Source organism: Perissodus microlepis, chromosome 23 (assembly GCF_051167445.1).
Source record: "Perissodus microlepis isolate ML-2025 ecotype Zambia chromosome 23, ASM5116744v1, whole genome shotgun sequence".
NCBI lineage: Eukaryota > Metazoa > Chordata > Actinopteri > Cichliformes > Cichlidae > Perissodus > Perissodus microlepis.
Genome location: NC_140482.1, coordinates 41,942,044 through 41,963,658, shown reverse-complemented (window position 1 = coordinate 41,963,658; position 21,615 = coordinate 41,942,044). Strand labels below are relative to the sequence as shown.

The 21,615-nt window shown below is 43.6% G+C and overlaps 1 protein-coding gene across 10 annotated transcripts in view; it reads right to left on the bottom strand.

The window, feature by feature from the left end:
- myo9bl (myosin IXb-like) overlaps window positions 1–21,615 on the bottom strand; it is a 54,294-nt gene that overhangs the window by 19,559 nt on the left and 13,120 nt on the right. For all 10 annotated transcript variants that reach the window (XM_084920559.1, XM_084920555.1, XM_084920556.1 and 7 more), the window contains exons 2-5: window positions 14,564–14,784; window positions 14,207–14,426; window positions 13,323–13,832; window positions 221–315 (exon numbers count right to left, since the gene is read on the bottom strand). In XM_084920559.1, coding sequence (XP_084776685.1) covers window positions 221–315; window positions 13,323–13,832; window positions 14,207–14,426; window positions 14,564–14,721 — 983 coding nt within the window. In that variant the 5' untranslated portion in view covers window positions 14,722–14,784. The remainder of the gene's footprint in view (window positions 1–220; window positions 316–13,322; window positions 13,833–14,206; window positions 14,427–14,563; window positions 14,785–21,615) is intronic.

Genomic DNA, 21,615 nt, shown 5'->3' with positions numbered 1-21,615 from the left:
ATAGGAAGAAGCATGTGACGCGGTAGAAAAGTAAAGAGGAAGACGCAGCGCTGTAGAGAAGAAAAGCAAAACACTCATTTGATTGCTCCAGTATTTTTCAAAAGGCTCCAACACACACGCACACACACACACGCACACACACACACACACACACACACACACACACACACACACGCACACACACACACACACACACACACACACACACGGTGCTACTTACCCTCTGACCACGCCGCTCTCCAGATAATTAACCTGGATGAATTTGCCAAAGCGGCTGGAGTTGTTGTTGTGGGCTGTCTTGGCGTTCCCAAAGGCCTGGAAGAGAGAAGAGGCTTAAAGTCAACTACACAGAGCGCATCGATCTAACCAATCAACGATTTAGCCCAATGTTCGATGTTCTGGTCAAATAATGAGAAAAAATGAATTTAAGTGGTTAAAACTGCAGTCGGACTTGTGTACATCAGAACACACAGCACTACCAAAGTCATTTAAACCTCTGCAGCTTTTCTTTAAACTGTTAGCTTTCAAACCATCAGTGGAATCAGGACCTTTGCTGAAGTCACCAACAACAGCCCTCAGTAACTACAAAGAGGCTGCACAGTCCTGGGTTAAACCTTGTTTTGAAGCTGAAACCGTAGAAGCGGGTGGGAGTGAGTGGGGTAAGCATCTGCAACTCATCTGAATTTGCCCTTTTCTTACTCTCATTTAATCGCTCTTTGCACCTCCTCGGGGTCAATGTGTGTGAGAAAGCATAGGTCAGTAATGATAAATGAGGCTGGGGCAGACCCTCTGTACGGCCGTGTCACACCAACGTTTCTCTCCAGGTCTCGGGCCAATTGCAACCCAGCCAGAGGCGCAACGACCCCAGGCTTACCCAGCCTCTCTGAGGCGCCTTTTTATTGCACGGATACGTTACGAGAATAGCACGTTTTCCCCCTCTTCATGATGAGATGTTCACATGGTCACACACAGACACAAAACAAGGCCACCACAGGGGAAGTTGACTCAATGCATGTTAAATAGGAAGTACATTCTGTTTTGTAAGGCGGTCGCAGGGTGAATTTGATACACTGGTGTCGGGGAAGATTGGAAAAAAGACTGCAAGTGCGCACACACACACACACACGCGCACGACTGAGATTCCTTAGGATGAACCGTTGACCCATTTTCTTTTCTTCTGCACAATTACACCCCTGTGCTTCAGCTCTGTTCGTGCACGCTCATCTGCTCTTTTTTGTTCTTTAAGCAACAACTTTGATCAATTTTTATGTTTTAGTGCAAAAAAAGAACTCAAAATGTGATTTTAATATTGCCTTGAAGGAAGTGAGGGAAGAGTTGTTACTTGTTGATGGATGATGAAAGATGCTCATATGAGGTGTGTGTGTGTGTGTGTGTGTGTGTGTGTGTGTGTGTGTGTGTGTGTGTGTGTGTGTGTGAGTGAGAGAGAGAGAGACCAGAACAGGCTGCAGCTCTGAACTTGCTCCGACGGGGCCTCCACTCACCCACTCACGAAGGTTTTTCCCCCTTTTTTCTGCACACAATTTATCCAAGCTGTCTGCTTGTTCAGATCAACCATGCAATTGTTTTTATTCTGTTTGCTTAAATGGTTTTCTTTCCATTTCTTCTATTCCCTATATGAAGGTCAGTAAATGTGTTCGGTGTCCAGCACCAAACCCTGGGAAATCTGTGCAGGACCCAGGCTGCTGCACGGAGGGAATTCTAAACATGTCGCAGCATCATTCGTATTCAAACATGCCCTTCATCAGATCGTCTGTTTGGTTTGAAGCGCAGCAGGTATGAGGAAATACAGCAGCCGTTTCGCTGCACGTTGTCTATGGAAAGACGAGGCCTAATAGGAACTCTTACGCAATATGGTTTGCCCTCAACAAGTTCATAAAAGAAGCAGAAAAAGAACGAGGCAGAAAAAAGGCACAACTAGGTGAAAGGGACCTTGGCAATCTACAGCGAGTGCACGCGCTGCATACAGAGAGCTTTCAGCCCACTTCTGTGTGTTTAGTCATTTATTTTAAATGAGCCCACAGACAACATCCAAAGTATGAACTCCAAATGTGAATAGACAAAGCAGACAGACATTTAAATAAGCATTCAGAGTGTTTGTAATGTGTTTTTGTCCTTTCTCACATTCAAGCTTTAATATTGGTGAAACGATTCACCTGATATGAACCTTTTAAAAACATGATGTGGTTTCGACTGGACATCAAATATCTTTGGGACTTATCCTATGTTAGCTTCAGCAGAGCCAGACAGGTGCCTTTAAAGGTTAATCAGCTCCATAGAGAATGGAATTTTAAAACAGTCCCTCAAAAATGAAAAACATTTTATGCAATTCCCAGAAGATTTCTCACCTGGAATTATGTTTTCATATGAATTTGTGACGTCAGCTGGGAAGTTTCTGTTAACACTGATGAACTGACTGAGCGGTGAGACTTCGGCGCTATCACAGGTTTTTCAGTGATACTGTGTAGCTAATAAAAACAGCAAATCTGAAAGTATCGTGGAGATGTGAGAAACCTGAAAGCGATCTATGGGGAAACATACGCAGAGACCGTGTCATCACACAGCGCACATTTCTCACTGATTTCGACCTGCAGAGAGCCGGTTTCACTGGTATCCAGCTCCCAATACATTCCCACTTTATCAGAGCCAGACCTACCAGTCTGAAGACTCACATCCCTATTTAGACAAGCTCGTCCCTCCCACACACACACACACACACACACACACACACACACACCCTTACAAAGAACACTAGGGGAGTGTCTTTCACTGTGCAGTTTATGAGCAGTTTGTCTCAACAAGCAAGTGTGACATGATATAATTTAAACACAGCTTAAACTTGAGATGTAGTGAAAGCCTGCATAAACACGAGGAAACCAAAACAAAAGAAAACCCAGCGTGGAGGGAAAGTTTGATTTTGCACAAGATTGGATGTTTTGTGACTTTGCTGCCCTGAAAGTTGTTGTATTTCCCCATTTTCTGCATAGTTTTAGCGTGCACACTGACGCCAAAGCAGAACGTTAAGACAACTTGATGTGTCCCGGAGCATCGCTGCATCCTTTCAGGTTTTGCAGTTCAAAAGAGCTTCAGTTAAAGTTTCCACAGGCGCTGCCAAGGCCCTGACACCGACACCTCGCTACAGCAACTGCCAGTTCCCACATTCACAGCGGACAACGGCAGTCACTCATGCAGAAATGACTCAAACTGCTAGGTGGACATGTTTACTCGTTTGGCAGCAGAAAGTTTAAACTAAAAAGTATATCTGTCGTGTTTTTGAAGCCTTAGACACACTCATCTATTACCGGTTACATTGGAAAACCAAGCAGCAGGGATCTATATCATCGCTGGCATAACGCTGAGGCGAGGCCGATCGGTGCTTAGAGACAAAATAATCACTTTGTTGTTGACATGAATGTGAGAAATGCTTTGGAGAGATCACATGATGTTGGCAGCGATTGAATCCAACCACATCTCTGCACAGTTCTTGCTCTAAGCTTGGCTTCAGGCTGCCAATATATCCCACTGACTACGCTTAAACCCTTCGAGCTCGTCTGAACCGCCGACAATGAACGGATTCTTTCAAGTATCACAACGCCGTCGACGTCAGAAACAAATACTTCCACCTCCTGTAATCTTTCTAGACAAAACAAACACAATGATGCCGGTTTGGACAGAGAAAAGTTGTAGAAGTAATTTTTGGGAGTTTTCTAATTAGATTTATTGATTATTACAACAATCGCACACAGAAATGGCAACTTATGCTTTTAAAAAGTAGGGCAATTATCACCTGGCAGCTACACAGCACTAAATCAATTACTGGATGCATGGTGGTAATAAAGCGGTGGTGGTAGTCGTGGTCGGGGGGAAAAAGTAATTGCTTCAGTATGCAAAGGCTGATTGTAATAAATTCTCCCTATTATTAGCAAAGCCTGGAAAGCAAATCAGAAACTGACAGAAACCAACTTAAAAGCTAAATGATGGAGTTTTGCTCTGGTGTAAAAAGTCATTTTAACTCTAAACCATCTGCGCCCAACTTAAGTTTCACAAAAAACTGCACAATTGTCTATATTTTAGGAACAGGATCTAAAAATACTGGCACGTACGCAGAAGCACAGGCATACTGAATCTGCAAGCAGGAACAGCTACCACGAGAGGAGCCAACCGGCGGGGTCACGAGGAGTCATTCTGCACAATCCATGAAGGAGGAAACGGGCACACACAACTTTTTCTCCGATTCTCATTTAGTGCAAGAATGTCAGCAATTCTGATCTTTGTGAAGTGTGTTTAGTCTGAACTAGGGTTAAGTGACGAGCGCAGCCGGCGAGTCGGTCGTGGAAACGGCAACAAGCGGTGACGAAGGAGGCGCCGAGTTAAAGGATGCATCAGCGGGAACATCGTTTCAGTCTGCGCGGGAGCATTTTGTGCTCTCCAAAGATGACGGCGGATAAACTGAGCGTGCTACCACTGTGCAACACGTGGGGCTCATGCTATCGGCGGCACGGCACCTACGGAGACATCGCCACGGTGTGTTTACTGGCAGCGCAAGGAAGAGAGCCGGGTAGGAAAGAACAACGTCTACTCCCTGCAGCTTTTAAACAGACAGCTACAATAAAAGCAGGAGTGTGGGAGGTTTCACAGCTGAGGATGCAGCCTAAAGCTGCTGCAAAGTATTCAGGATTTCAGGGTATCAAAGTAACAATATCCCCTCCAGATGACGCTTCAGAAAAGACACAATGGGGAATTTTTACCACACCACGTGGAGCTCTTACTAGAGTAACCCCTGACCCTAACCTGCAGAACCACTGAAAGCTTTCTGTTTACATCGGAGCGGAGATGGACCGTGTCACTCTGCAGGCTCGGCCACACACGTTAGCGTCTCGCTGAAGCGCCGACAAACGGTGATGGAATGGAAATGAAGGGCAAAAGCACATCCCTGTTATTACAGACGAAACAACAACACAACAAATGCAATCAATGCAGCAGCTGAACTGGGGCGTCAGATTGTGTGTCTCAGTAAAACAGGCTCCTGTTTGTCCACTGAAGCACAGCAGCCAGCCGTGCCCTGAAAACCGAGCAGGAGAAGCTGGAATGGCCTGTTCACAAGCACGTGACAGGCTGGAGCGCTATGTAGAACAGCAGGAGAGTCTCATGCACAGAAACTATGTCAAGGATACTGGAGGACCTAATTAAGGTTCTCAAACCTCTGAAGAGTACAATGACTGATGAGCACAGAAACCTATCAGCCCTTTGCAGAAGGTTATATTGAAATCCGTGACAGCTCCACCATCACAGAGCTAAAGTCCTGGAAGGCAGACGCAAAGATCTGCACAGAGCCGGATCCTGGATCCAGGATCTAAGTTAAAGCGCTTTTAGGGTTCACAGATTTCAGAACTATTTCCTCTTTTATTTAATGAGACAATCTAAACCCACAGCAGTTCATTCTGATAATCACGGCCGATATGCCACAGTCAGTCCAGTCTGTGTGATGACCTTGCACAGAAGGCATCAAGCCTGCTGTCATAACTGATAACGCATCTGCAGCTTCTGAAGGAAGGCCTTTGGTCCAGAGCCTCGGCGCCGAGTTCAAGAGGAACCTCCCACTGCAGTCGTCAGATTTCTGACATGCCTTATTTTTTCAGGCTGAATAATTTTTGATGATCATCTTTGATGGTCATAAAACTTTTTCCAGTGTTGCAGTCTGCAGAAAAAAATGCCGCTAAAGCCAAAGTGCTGCTCCCACCCCAGAGCCTTTTTGGGTCCATCTAAAACAATAGATGTGAGTCGGCAAGGCTGATTCATCAGACTGAAAGGTAACATTAATGAAACATGAAGTGAAAAGGTTCAAGAGGTATGTTAAAGTTTTCATGCACCAGTTTTGCTCCTCTTGTGGTTTGGTGTTTTACCAGATTGGAGTCATTTTAAGCCACTCCACCCATGTCTAGATGGGGACCACATCAAACCCCAGCCTGTGCTGTGGTCACAACACACGAATAGACCCTGAAGTGGCACAGCTGACATGTAGCAGAACATGTCAGCTGTGTGCGGACTGCAGGGCGAAGCATGTTCTGCTTTTCAGCAAGATGCTGAACGGTATGATTACAGGAGGCCTCTGCATACGTGTGTGTTTATAGGACGGTTGACTCATGGGCTGGCACTGTGACTTAATCACAGTAATGCCAGCTTTTCCCAGACTCACACACAATGCCACCCAGCCTGAATAACTACTCATAAGCAAGAGATAAACAATGGATCAGCAGATGCTATGGCCTCCTCTGCACTTCCTGAACTACAATACAATACTCTGGCCTGCCCACACCCCCCAAGACTCTGAGCTAACAGTAGACAGAGCTACCGCTGCTACTTCCCATGTCGTAGCGACTTCCTGTTTGGTGCTTCGGGATAACAAGAACTTCCTGTCTGAAAGAGTGAGCGTGGCAGGAGGAGGCTTAGGATCTGAAAAAGGCATACGTGCTTAAGTAAGATGTTAAGCTTCCAGCACAGAGCTTTATATTACATAACCAACAGGCCACCTATATTCACGCCTCTGCCTTTATTTAAACTGTTCAACATTTCTCAACTAATTTCTTTGAATATGTGTCACATTTTAGAAACGACCACATTTAGAAGAGAGAGCGACACTAAAAATAAATAAATAAAAAAACTAGAATTCCACTCAAACGCCGATCTGTGCCCTTCTTAGACGGGCTGATTGTGCGATTAATCGCACAACGACCCACATTACTCATCACATAATTGCATTAAAAGACACTGAGGCCACAAAAAGACAGCTATTTGCCATAGCTGCCAGTTGTTGTCCACACCGTACGGTTCAATACAAGCTAAGCCAGCACATATTCCACGATAATAACTGGATGATTATTAGTGTGATGACAGAGCAGTGCAGCATTGTGCGTCTGTAGGAATTCACTCACTTTCAGAGGCAGCTTCAATTAAAAGAAGTTCTGCTGGTTTCATTATCCATTATGTATTACAGCAGGCACACATCCTGTTGCTACTTACAGTGCTGAACACATTCATTAGACCACCTGTCATAAAAACACATTTTTCTGTTTAGGAATGCAAGTAAATAACTGATTTGGTATCTAAAAATAACAATGTGCTTTACTATTTTTCTATAAATTCACAGATGGCAAAAATTATATTTTAGCATTAAACATTAGGATCTTGCACACACTAGTGGACTGACCATTACAGAAACAACATTTATGACATAACTAAGGAATAATGGAGTCTCTCATATCAGGAGCTTTCATCTGCATGAGAAAACAAACTGTTTGCACAGCGTTGCCTGGCTTTCTCTGCATCAGTCTGCGGGACCACGATTGACTCAATCATGCTTTTATCCTGAGCAAGCTGCTTAACTGCTAATATGCTTGAGTTGTTGAAATGAAAAGTATTCAAGTGTTGCAATGGACTGGAAACAGTTTGTATTATCACTTTTTTTAAATAACTGAGCGACTTTAATTCTCTTTCCAGCATGCATGAATCTGCACCAGAATATAATCAAAATATTTTGTCTGTTCTAAAGCTTAAAGCTGCATATTTCACCCTCTCAGGACTATAAGATCATTCTTAACCACAGCTTTTAAACGCACAGTTCTCCTATATGAAAGCCAGCTTGCTTAAACAGAGCCAGGCCCTACTGGCAAAAAAAGAAAAAGATGGCTTTAAAGTCTGGCAAAAGAAAACAAAGAAGCCAAAAGAACCACGTAAGAGAGGATCAACCAGTCGAACCGGTTCACGAGTGGAAGCACAGCTTTATTGCTTTTCTGCAGCTTGAAGCTTTTATTTGTTCCATTATTTTCAGGACAGAGGCTGAAAAATTAAAGAACAGAGCAGCATATAGGAAAAGGGGGGCGCTAAGTAGGACAGGAGCTTTGCAGATGGTTTCAGGTTGTGGCCATTCATTCTGCCGGCAACAGCACGCAGCCAGCACCACACATGATGATCTCACCTCATCAAAATGTGGGCCGGACCTTTAGGCCTCCCCTATAGCTCGATGACACACACGTGTTCAGATACACAGTCACACACTTTCCACTGCTGTAACCTGACCAGCCTCCAAAAAAGGAACCAAATTAAATCCTTTTGTAAAAATTCCTCCATTTGGGCAAAAACACTAAAAATAGTATAGAACCCTCTAACGACGTCGACAGAGCCGTGAGCGCTACGAACCTTAAAACAACCAGAACTTCTACACTCATTACTTAGGAGGTTCATCCAGCTCAAACACAACCTGACTAAAGTAAAAAAGATGATGAGTGCAGGCTGAAAGGGTGACCAGTGAGATTACTGAGGCCAGATTCTTCTTGTAAAACAATAAAGAGGAGGAACTATTACGCTATGACAGTTTAGTTATTAAGAATTCTTGGATGAACGGTCGTCTTTGGGTCGCGGGGTTAAGGTGAAGGCTCTGACTTGGCCGTTTCCTAAAATCCCTTCTTTGTCAAAAATCACCTTATTGATTTACTTCTGTGCTTTGTGTCATTATGTTGGTGACTCACCCAAACACGCCTAAGCTTCTGGGTTTGGACTGCTGCTCTGACAATCTGTAAATGTTTGGATTAGAGCTGGGCGATAGAACCATAACGATACGTATTGCGAAATAACTTTTTCTCCATAGAAAAATGTAACTATTGCGATAGGCCTCACCGCTCGTCCTCTTAAAAAAAACAACAACAGCCAATCCAAATTAAGTAGCGCAGAGCCGAACCAATCACAGCCGTAGCGTCACGTCACGTGACTTGTTACGTACAGGACAAGTGCCAAGCCGCACATGTGTATTTGTTTGGGAAGCAGCCAGCCGCCGTGCCGCCGGGTAATGGAGGAAATGAGTGTGCCGACTAATCAACCGAGAGCGTGACCGAAGGTTACCGAAGAGAAAACCGATGATGGTTCCAACGCCGGAGAGATTGTTGAACGGAAGAGCCACAGAAGTCCCGTAGTGTGAAGGTGTTTCGGCTATTTCAAGTCTGACAAAAAACAGAGCAGCGCGCACTGTAAATGTGCCGAAAGCAAGTCTGGAAATACAATAAAGCGGTGCAGCTCAGTCTCTGACTGGAAGCGCTGATTCGTCATTCGGCTTTTGTCAGACTAAAGTAACTGTTAAAACTGTTTGAAAAGCTCAGCTATACAACAAGGAGAGATGGAGAATTTACTTTTAGTTCTCAGTTTATTTGATATTGACAAAAGTTAGTCAATTTTGTCTGTTCTTCTGTAAAACAAACAGATTTATTTTTAGAATTAATATTTTGTTTCTAAGTGGAATTGACAGTTTAGTCTGTTTCGTTTGTTTTATTTTGAAACTGCCTTTTGTGTAGTTTGCAATATTTGCCTTTATTTATCTGAAAAAGTCTCATGTTCCTTAAGTACATCTACCCTGTTGAACTTATTATGGGAAATAAATATTTAAATCAAAACAAGCTGCTGATTATTTCACATTTTACTTGTGAGCAACGGCACATTTAAATCTTACAAATATAGTTATTTGGCTTATATCGTGATATATATCGTTATCGCCTGAAATGGAAAAAACATATCGTGATATGAAAAAATCTTATATTGCCCAGCTCTAGTTTGGATGCAATTTTTAATACTTATTCCTTGAAAGACTGCGAGACATCAAGTCTGTAGAAGGAGAGCCCGAGTACCCAAACCGCGATGCTGCCTCCGCCGTGCTTCACAGCTGGGTGAGATCCTCCAAACATCTTTGTACATTTTTGCCACAAGTTCGACTTTTGTCTCATCTGTCCAAAGAGAATTGTGATGCGGGACAGCCAGGTGGCCGTTTGTGCCACGGTGGTTTCCTTTGTGGTCTCCTAACACCAGTGTTTTTTCCATACTGGCCAGACCAACAAGTATTTCAGCAAGCTGCAGATATTTTTATTCATGAGGTTTTTCATGTTTAAAGGACACCTTCTTACAAATTAACTGCATTTTCTACAGAAAGGTTTCAGCTACATGTATCGTTGTAACACTTTTTCTAAGACCCTTCCTAAGTTGTTGCAGCATTTCAACCATGCTTTAATCTTATTCCCACAAAGTGGCACCAGCACACCTCACACATTCAACCTCATGTCCTTAATTGGAACAAATAACTACAAGAAGCTTTTAGAGAAGTTGTTAGCACAGAGATCAACTCAACAATTCAGCCTGGACTGCATGTTCGCCGTGTGCCTGGTACACCTGCAACCTAAAGACGCACACATTAAGGTAACAGGTGATCTTAAACTGGCCACCTTCCTCTATTAGCCTCATATCCTGCCACCTGCCCTGAATTTGATAAGCAGGAGAAAAATGGATGCATGGCATTTGGCCCATATTTAATAAGTAAATACTGCAGAAATCCAAAGGGTTCCCATTACATTTGTGTGGTATCGGTATACAGGGAACGTTTGATTCATGTCAGCGGTCTCAGCTGTTTTCACATGAAGGGTCTTCCAGCAGGCTAACGCTAAGGAGAAAACCTTAAAAACACTAAAGTTTCCACGTCTCTAAGTAAAACCCATCTTTAGCTGCTGTAATGATGCCAAGAGGAAATGCACAGCTGGTCAATATCCCGGGCGATTGCGTGACCGGTCCCAGATGCAACCCAACCCGATCGCCATTTCCTCTGCTGACCAGGCCAGTAAAGGCCAAACTCGTCTCCCTGTCTGGCCCTGCAACCACAGCTCTGGACTGACATAGCACACACGCATTGCATTCTGGGAGTAAACGGCAGAGAGGCACTGTGTTTGCCAGAGGGACCAGAACTCTGCTGATCGAGGGGGAAAAGCCTCTGCTGCCTCCTCCCCTTCTTCCCTCAACCTGCCATCCAGAACCAAAGACTCTGACAGAGTGACACACATCAAGGGACCCAGGCTGCGCTCATTCAAATGCATCTGAATAAAGCAGCAGCAGTTCTGTGAGGAAGAGCTCGAATACTGAGTCATCTGTCAGAGATGGGACAGATGATAGATGAACACACTGAGTTACTGCAAGTTATGGCAAACCCTCTTTTCTTGCCATTCAGCCAACAGCTTGTGGCCAGTTCTTGTTAAACTTCTTTTTTTACTTAGTTCTGTTTCCAAGCAGTGCGTGCTCTACAGATTTACTTTCAGAGATCGGGGTGGGGGTTCGCTTCTCTGCACCATTTTGTACTCTGAATAAACCACATTCCACATACGGCTGTTCTGACTAGAGCTTTATTTTTAGCCCCACTTCTGCAACATTAAAACTGAAAAATATGTAGAGATTTACTTCCAATTCAGGGCCGAGAGTAATCACTTCCCCACTCTGACGAAGGCTATCAAACTAAAAACAAGTAGTGGGATTTCTGCTTTTTGTCTACTTGGCATTTAGGTGAATGTGCAGCAGGGCTTTCCAGCCTGAAATCTCATTGCAGCCGCAGACAGAAGCCCTTTATCTGTCATCATCTGCACACAGCATCATGGTGAATTCGGCAGAGTCGATGCTGCAGGGCTAACACTGCACACTGTGGAAAACATTCAAAGCTGACTTAATCTACAAAATACAATGTAAGACAACGCTCCCTGCTTATAAGAGAGTACAAAGAGACGCAGCGATGTGAATGCTGAAAATGACTTGACAATAATAATGCTGCTCGAGGTCTGACCAGAGGTAAATTCTTCCATATGTGAAAGTGGAGGAGAGCCCGTTTCTCATTACGCCGATGAAAAATAAACAAAACCAAGTCGACTCTGTTCTTTGCCACGTAGCTCGGAGTTTCAGCTCGAGCAGAGGCAACAGCTGCACGTTATGCTGCAGCGCTTTGTTAAAACAATGTAAAAGTAGGCAGCTGTTAGCTTTTACCTACATATTTGCATGTTTTATGTTTTTTATGTTGTTTTTTAAACTGTGACAGCAGCCTGACGGACAGAAGACTTCATGTAATGAGCTCAAAAGTGGACATTTGAATATGTGCATGCATATCGTGGAGTTCATCTGATTAGCACCGCCCTTTCCTGTCCTGAGACGCGCTGTTCAAAGACCCGGCCACGCCTCTGTGCTGTTTTTATACTATGGAAAATTCTTTTTTTTTAATCATTCGTAATTACCCACCAGCGACTTACGCCAAGTGTTACGTTTCACTTTGTTTATCGTTTTTGTTCAGTCTCAGCTGTCAGCGGTTGTAGAGCGAGTCAGTACAAGTATCCAGTTTCTCACAGCAGAAAGCAGGAACACGTACGGTCACCTGACCGAAACTTTGACAAAAGTCTGTTTGGTCAAAGTTTAGCTCCAAATTAAAAGTTTAGCTCCAAATTAAACGGGCACATATTTCTGCTGTCAAAGACAGAAGTCAGAGAAAAGCTGTGTTTTATCTTCAGCTATGTAAACCAGCACTGCAAATGTAATCGAAATCATCTGTGCGCTCAAAAGCAGATAGGAAACCAATACAAAGCCTTTTATCTTGCCTGGCTTCCCACAGCATTTTCAAAGGCAATGAAGCAACATGATGGTGTCAATAAAGCAACTTCCCTTTTTTTCATTTCTTCTTTCTTTACCTGCTTCTTTCTTTATGCCACAGACATTTACACTGTACAAAAACAGGCTCTGTCATGTTAGCCCACGCAGCAGCCTGAAAATAGATTTCCTCAGTTCGACATCATCAGATGTTTTCACCATTCATAACTACAGACATATAAACCTGTGAAATATCTCCAAATGTAGCTCGCTGCAGTTTTTTCATCTCGTGTCTGTGCTTTTGTACGTCTAAGCAAAATCATGAGTCACTTCTGAGGAAGTGCTCTCACCACTCGATGTGACCTAATCAAGAGAGCAACTGACTGAAACCAGTGCAGTAAATAAGTATGGCACTCTGAGGAGCGACGCCCATGTGGAGGCACCTTAAACCTGCAGTGGTTCTAAGGAAGTGGAAGTGAGATCGTGTAGAAGTCTATGGGAAAACCTTTGTGACCTATTACTTCGGTAAACACTTTCCTAACGAGTTTATAGTCTCGATTACTAATTTCAGGTCTTCTTCGATACAGACTGATGCTCATTTTGTAAATTATGGTCCAATATAGATTAAAAAATGACAAAGAAGCGTATGCCTAATGATGTGGCAACCTGTGTGGACTTCAGCTCTCAGTCCAAACCATCTTTTTTCTGCACCCGTGGGTCTATGTAAACATTTTTAATATACTTTCTTTAGTCCCTGCAGCTGGATCAGCTAAGGTTTAAGGCATGGCAGGGCTAGGCTAATTCAAATTAGCTGAGCTACAGTTCAATTAAATTGTCCACTGGAGTAGAGACACACCCAGCCATCACACATAGCATCTTACCTCCAGAACTGGTCCAGCACCCAGGATGGTCCTCTCCACCCCGCTGGCGTAGCCCTTCTGGCTGAGAGCAGTCAGACAGTGGATCAGGAAGTTGGTACTTTGGGTCTTGCCTGAGCCACTCTCCCCAGAGATGACAATGCATTGGTTGACCTTCTTCCTGAGCATAGCATAGTAGGCCACATCTGCGATAGCAAAAATATGAGGCTCCAGTTTGCCCAGCTGGTGGTTCTCGTACATCTTGACATACTTAGGGTTGTAGATGGGCAGGAACTTAAAGGGGTTGATGGCGATGAGGATGCTCCCTGCATAGGTATAGATCTTTTTCTTGTGAAACCGTGTGCGCAAGTTGTTTAATATGCTGTCCTCATTGAGGACGGGGAGGTTGCAGAGGTCTGCAAAATCATCCTGGGGAGGGGGAAGGAAGCCCCTGGCAGCGAGCCGCTGTGCCTCCTGTTCCTTGGACAACATCGGGAGGTGGACATAACGGATTGAGCCATCACGATTCCTCTCCTGGATCAAATTATAAAGACGAAAACAGCACGTATTAGCCGTCAAACTGACACACTGATTTCTTGAGACTGTTAAAAATACTCCGGGCTGTTTGCATTCCTTAAAACCGGCCAAAATCATCAAGGCCAGGGCCAAACAGCACTCGTCTCACACATGCTGCTGTTACATGTGCTGGAAAAATGATTTTCTCGCCTTTTCTGTTACATTTTCCATAAATAGTCTGCAAACTAGTGTCTAGGGTTTAACAACTTGCTGTTTTTTCTCACTAAAGGCGAAACAGAGAGTAGAAGCACGTTGACTGGAACGGTCAAACAGCCTTCAACAGTCCACACTCAGTGAGCTGACTGTAACGCGTCGTGTGCTGTCAACTCTACCTGTAGTAAGAAGTAAAAGCCAAGGCTCTGAGGGTGTTGCTCCTGTGCTTTTCGAGGCCACAGCAGGAACCTCTGTACCGGCAGGTCTCCGGCCTCCAGCACCCACTCTTCCCCACCACATTCCTTCACCTCTGCCAGCACGTACAGGCGTCTGGGGTCCAGCCCCAGTGCCGTAGTGGCGTCCGAGATCACCGAAGCAGCCGTTGCATCCTTCTGCACTCTGATAGAAGCAGGGCAGATTAAAAAACAATTATAAATAAGTTGTGCAATAAGTTTGTGGACATAAAAATAAATGAAGCAACAACAAACTAACTAAACCGTTGATGCTGATGTTTATTTTCCAGGTGAGATACTCACTTGAGGTTGCAGCAGGTGGATGGGTAAGCAGCCAACCTCGGATAGATCTGGATCGTGTATGAGCGGCCATCCTGATCGACAGGGTTAGCTTGCCCGCCTCCCCCGCCTCCCCCACCTGCAGTCGTTGCCATGTTGGCAGCGCCATCTCTGACACTCATTCTGAGCCAGGGGGTGTGGCCTCAGCATGCCGCACACACCGCTTCTCTCTCACTACGCAGCACCTGAAGAAGACAGATTAGCTGATGAACAACAAATGTTTTCATCTGTTCGACTATCACTGTAATTACTGATCAGATAAACATTGGTGTCAAGCCTAAAGAAGACCGTGCTGAGTTTCCCACAGAATAAGACTACACTTGTGCAGGTGAGGCGTGTTCCAGTGCAAGGATGAAAGGATTGACACTACCTTTGCAGACATTAACAGGTGATGGTGCATGTGTCCAACTCAATCATATGGTCACAACTGCACGCATCCATTTGCCTCAATCTGAGTGTGGCAGGCAAATATCTTCAGTTTGCCTCCTGCACACCTTCACACAGGGAGTCAAAGTATTTCCAGTATAGTCACAAAGTATGTGAAACAGGCCACCTCCTCCCACACGTGACATGTTAAAATAAAAACTCTTCTCACATTGTCCAGAGCTTATTTATGAAAATGACTTTTTGAATGCCTTCCAATATAAATCGTTTTAGCGTTTCACAGGTCTAAACAACGAATCAAGCACAAAGTGAAATAGTTTCTTTTCAGTATCAGATTTCATCTGTGGAATTTCACCCACAGAATTTCACTCCAAGTATCCTGCTGATTAACCTAGAAGACAGCTCTATACAAGTAAATGTAAGAGTTTGGTAGATCAATATATGTTGATTTAAATATATTTGACTGAAAAAAAGCCCTTCCATGTTTGCGGTCTTTAAAAACAGCTCAGTCATCTAAGTAGGTCAGGCCCATTTCAACGAGAGAAAAAGACGCGTTTGTCAAGCATCAGATGCATATTATTGTCACACCACTTACGTCACACGGCCTTGCTAGGGAAACCATAAGTTGCAGCTGCAGATGCTGCACAGAAATTCAACCCTTCCGCTTAGTGATAGCAACAAAGACACAAATGCTGAGAGCACTTAGGGCAAGCCACAACTGGGCTAATGACTGCACATGATTCAGTCTTAAAAAACAACTACAGTAATGTATGCTGCACCACTTGGTTCAGGTCTAATTAAGTTAAGCAACTCTGGACCACAACAACTCATCTCTCTCTGCCAATGACTTGATTTTCACTGCTGACATGTTGCCAACACAAAACAGTCTTTGCACAACTTCCAGCAGATCACTGAGAGTTGTTCCCTCCTTACTATAGACTTGACTGATTTCATCACCACGGGGAAGCTCCCAGACTCGCCCTCATGCTGTAAGGGACAAACGTCTTCATGACAAATCACATGATTGGCACAAGTGCAGTAACATTTACTGCAGTTAAACTGCAACACAGTCAGGCACCGGCTCTTTGAAACCTCTTTCATGCATCTAAACCGTTTAGATGTAATATTGCAGTTCAACAGCATCATCTCATCGTTCCAAAGGTTTATTTAAAAAGAAAAGAAGAAACCACGCTCTCATTTCAGGTTACCAGTGTATTAACCAGTGAAACCTGCTTATTTTTAATCACAGTAGAAGATATGTGTATTTAGGCTGTAAGTATGGGACGTAGGTTATTACCTGCATTAACATGTTTTAATCTAAAATCTATTTAAAAAGAACAGCAGACCCTGAGTGGAACTTTCTGCAACTTCTTGTTGCACCATGAAGTGATGATGATGATTTTAGTGCTCTGGCAGTTTAAGTCTTTTAATGGAAACACTGTCTCCATCATGGGCTTTATCGCCCGTAAAGCAAAGAAATACTATTTAAGTGACATAGTGTCCATGTGTGAAACTATATGAAGGGAGGCGTGACTGAAAACAGGAACAGGAGAAAAACAACATTATTACTCCTGCTGCTGGAGACAAACATCGCTGTGACCATCATAAAAAAAAAAGATGGTGATCTTAATTCTCTCAGAAATAAAGTTTCTTTAAAGTTTGAGGGCATGAACGAGGTTTTCAGTCAGAGTTTTTATTGGTTCCTTGATGTCTTTTAAATAAACTTTGTATGGCTTTAAATCTGTTTGTGTGTGTTTAGCTGTATCTTGAAGTGAATTGTTTTTAACCAGTTTTTGTGTTTTAACCCCACCCCCAAGTTAAGCACTTCTCCAGTTGGTGGACCACACGTGCTGCCACCCGGGTTTTCTATTGGCGGTTCCTCTGTTAAAGTCAACAGCGTCCACGCCCCAACAGCATCGTTACAGACTCATGCAGAGCCTAACTGCATCCGAATCATTGTAAAGTGTCACTTCTTTGTATCCTGCCTGTTTACTTTAGACTAAAACAACTCTGGAGATGTAGTGAGTATCCCAGGCTGGCACGATGACAGCTTTACATCACTGACTCAAAGTCTGGCTGTTATTGCAGATTCATTAGAAGTCAGCTGGAGCAGAACTGAAGTAGTGCTGAGCACTGATTCACTGTAACATCCAGCTGGGTCACAGCCAAAGAATATAATCCAAGTTAATGCTGTCTATCACAAACGTAATGCAGAACAGTGATCTACAGGTCAGCTGAGTGTGAATCACAGGAGAAGCAGCTGGGTAAAGTTTGCTGGTGATGGATCACGCAGCGTGGCTGTGCATCAGTAATGCACGCTGCGTTCGCTGCGAGCCCCCTCTCGGGGAAACGTGAACCTGGCTTAAATCGCTGCAGGGTGAACAGCCGGCGCTGCTTTGGTAAACCGATCCTGGCTCGAGTCCTGTAAGTACCAAGACGGATAGTTTATCATTTCTGTCATTGAAGCAGACGCAAAAAAAGGGAACGTTTTACTCACAGAAATGCCCAAATTAAGCACCGCTACAGAAAGGAGGCACTGACACGCGAGGTTTCTCAATTATGAATGATTAATTTCCCCCATCATAAAGTTTATTTTCAATTAAACTCTTTGGTGAATGACAGTCTACAAAGAGGCATTTTGCAGATAGTTGACTCGCTCAGATAAGATGACATCGCATTTCATGTGCACAAATATCCAGTTGTGTAACGGTAGCAAAGCCAATGTTCTGGCTTTTGCTTGACTCGTTAATTGCAGGAGTGTCTGCTGAAGAAAGAATAATTACACAACAATTAGCATCTCATGAAGAAATTAATGTTTTGGATTAACTAAGAAAGCAAAGCAAACCACACGAGGCTACCCAGCAACTGATGTGTTCTAACCAGTTAATCTGGAGCCTTCATTGGTCGTTTGTGTTTCCTGCAGTTTTCTTTTGCCTCTGTGATAAATGAGCATCATCTGTTCACTTTAAGTTTAACTGGAAAAAAAACATACAGCAGGGATTAACTCTATAACGCGTACAAAAGAAACTACATAATATAAAATGGAGAAATACAAAAATGCAACAACAAAGACATCTTCACGAAGCCAAGTCTGTAATTATCGAGGCCACAGTTGAGAATTAGAGGAAAAGGAGAGCAACTTAAGACTCATGAGCTTGTGGCTCTGCCAGGCTTGCTGACCACAGTCCCAAAAACATGCAAGCCTGTAAAATGCCAAGGCATGCAAAACTTTAGAGACCACAAAGGACAGCACAATCATTATCCTCCATCATGAGCTCCGTCTGGTTTGAATCTTTCAATAACTCCTGAGCGGCTCTCTCTACGCTAGCTTTAACAGAGAAAGCACACGGCTACAGTATCTGTATGCAAGGCACGAAGATTTGCAGCTCAATTTGTGCAGCAGTGCATAGAAGGAAAATCAAATATATCTTAAAATAAAAAGGTAGTGACAGAAAAAAGAGAAGAAAAAAAATCTGCAGACACAGGCAGGAAAAAGTAAACGTCTATGAGTGGTCTCAGGGGACAATCATAGGAGAAAGAGGCTTTGAGATAATAAAGCTTCCTCCCTGCAGAGGAGATCCTCGGTGACGATGCCACGCATTCCTCAGATAAGACTGTGGGGCGTCTGCTTTGCGTAGGCTTAGCCTGGCACTTCAGCTGCTTACGAGGGGCTGATGGGAAGACACCACAGCAGAGAGCTACAGATGAATAGAGAGGGGCTTTTTACCTGCTTACTGTGGGCAGCAGAACACAGTAATAACAAGCTCTGCTGCTAATTAAAATCAGACACCACTCATCCCCACCTCTGCATTGTCCAGCCAAATACCAAATACAGCTTCAAATACCTCGGAGTTCACATCACGCAGGACCTGTCATGGTCCTGTCACATCAACACCGTGGTGAAAAAGGCCCGACAGCGTCTCTACCACCTCAGACGCTTGACAGACTTCCGACTGCCCTCCAAGGTGCTCAGGAACTTTTACTCCTGCACCATAGAGAGCATCCTGACGATAAACATCTCAACCTGGTTCGGGAACAGCACCATGCAGGACAGACGAGCTCTACGGAGGGTTGTGCGGTCAGCTGAGCGCACCATCCGCTCCGAGCTCCCTGACCTGCACTCAATCTACAGCAGGCGGTGCTGGACCAAGGCCAGGAAGATCGTGAAGGACCTCAGCCATCCCAACAACGGACCGTTCTCTCTGTTGAGGTCAGGAAAGCGATTCCGCTCCCTGAAGACCAACACAGAGAGACTGAGGAGGAGCTTCTTTCCGCAGGCGACACGGTCTCTCAATCACACCCCCACACAGTACTGACCCACACATATGGTTCTTACACACACACTGGACATTGTTTACACTAGTGGCTGCTGCACAACTACACTGCGTGGTCATCTAATCGAATCCCTTTATCACTTAAGTCACTTAAATAAATCACTTTAAGCATATTTGCACTGCACAAGACACTTACACATGTGGATTGGACAATCCCGGACATTATATTCTTCATTTAAAATTTAGTACTTGTACAGCTGCTGTTATTGTTCTATATTTCTTCATATATTCATATATATTTCTATATTGTGTATTTTGTTGTACAGTTATTTTATTTTCAACTTTAACTTTTATATTTTATTTTATTCCTTCCTAGTTAAATTTACCCTTTTTAATTTTCAGATTTATTTCCTCTCCTATTCATAGTCTTTTTTTCTTTAGGTCACGAGCAGTTGTCTAAGCATTTCACTGCATATCGTACTGTGTACGACTGTGTATGTGACAAATAAAATTTGAATTTGAAAATGGGCTTGCAGTAAATTGACTCAGCTGCACGAGCAAAATGTGACTGAGCTGATTTGTTTGCATGCAAAAGCATGAGAAACCCAAGAGAAGTGACCCATTTTTTTAGTGAAAAGAAGCCGACAGACATTTAAGTGGAGGCTTGCATCAAATGTTGACAATAGGGATGCAGCCCTCCTGACTCAGAAGGCTAACGTGGGCCCTGTGGTTACTGCGTCAGGCGTTAGCAGGAGCTACAGTAGCAGCGGAGGAAGCCAACAGCAAAGCAGACATTTCAGGCTGCTACACAAAGAGCTCTTTGGTTGTTTGCAGCAGCTTTGTACTCAACGACACTTCTCTCTTGCTCAATTGCTCCTTTACACGCTTTTCAGGAAGCTTCGATTCCACTTATGTTACCATAAGTGGAATCGAAGCCTCGGTTGTCAAGACGATTAAAATGATTTCACCTCAGCTATCTCTTGTCACATCCAAAAGCAGAAGCTGTCATGTCTGTAAATGACAGCAGTACACGACCGCCTTATGACTAGACCAATGCAAATAAATCTAAATTATGAAACAACTCTACATTTTCTAATTTTCAATGCATTTATCTTTTGTTTAATTTTAAACAAAGATTAGGAGAGCAGTGGTTAAGTCATTCATTTAATCCTGGTATCTGCAGATACTCACAGCCAAGGTATCAGTATCATATTAAAAACTGAAGGAGCCCAATTATTTTCATTTCATGGGAAAATAACAAATAGAAATTCATAAGTAATTGTAGCAGGTGCAAAGGTTCGGACATCCAGGGGAACATCTATTTAATAAACCACCTTCTGCAGATATTACACTATCTCAGGCCAAGAGGCTTTCTAATGTTGATATATTTATTTTCCTCGCCCACTCATTGCATGTTCATGCACAGCTTGCACAACTATTCACGTCAGTTGTGTGGTTAACATTTCATTGAGCTACGCTGTTTATACTAAATATTTCGGTTCTTCTAATACGTCATGTTTCAGACAATTTTAAAAGAGCGATGATAAACACGATCCAGGAAAGAGTACAGTAAAGAAGTCGATTACCCCTGTGACAGACTGCACAGAGACCAAATAGCTTAATAAAACAAGCACTTCATCATAACAGAAGCAAGACTTGGCAGTAAAACAAGAATTTTTGCTGGAAAAGTGAAGTAAGCCATCCAGGTCTTAGTCTCTCTCCTGCCTCCATCCACTTCAGCCACATTCAAAGAAAGGTCCACCCAGAGAAGACGAGGAGGAACGACGCTCATTAGTGAAGAGAGAACATAAATATTTTGCCTTTATATGGAAAGTTAGTGTAGCCTTTATAATCCTACTTGGAAACTTGTGAAAGCCTTGGACATTGTGCTCTTTGCGCTACAGACGGTAAACCGGACGCCTAATGGAGCTCCAAACACCAACACACACCCTCACAGGACACACACACACACATCTCAGCCAATTAGTAACACCACACGAGCTGACAGGAAGTGAATGGTTTAATGACACATATGATGAGGCAGAAGGCTCATGAACTTCAAATACTATGGGACTCACAAGGACGCAGGCTATGATGTCAGCAGTGTGTGTGTGTGTGGACTCCCAACATTCCTCTGCAGCGCCATGAGAAGACGCCTGATGCTTCCCATGAGTCATAGCTACAAGCAGCTCCCACCTCAGACATGACGCTCCACGGACATGACCGTTAGAGGAGACTGAACTGAAGCCGAGCCTTAGGATTTTTTTTCAGAGCTGGAACAACCAGGTTGTTTACATTACATTATATTACATGGTCTCCATTATCTTTTTTATTCTGGTATATCACACATAGCACTTT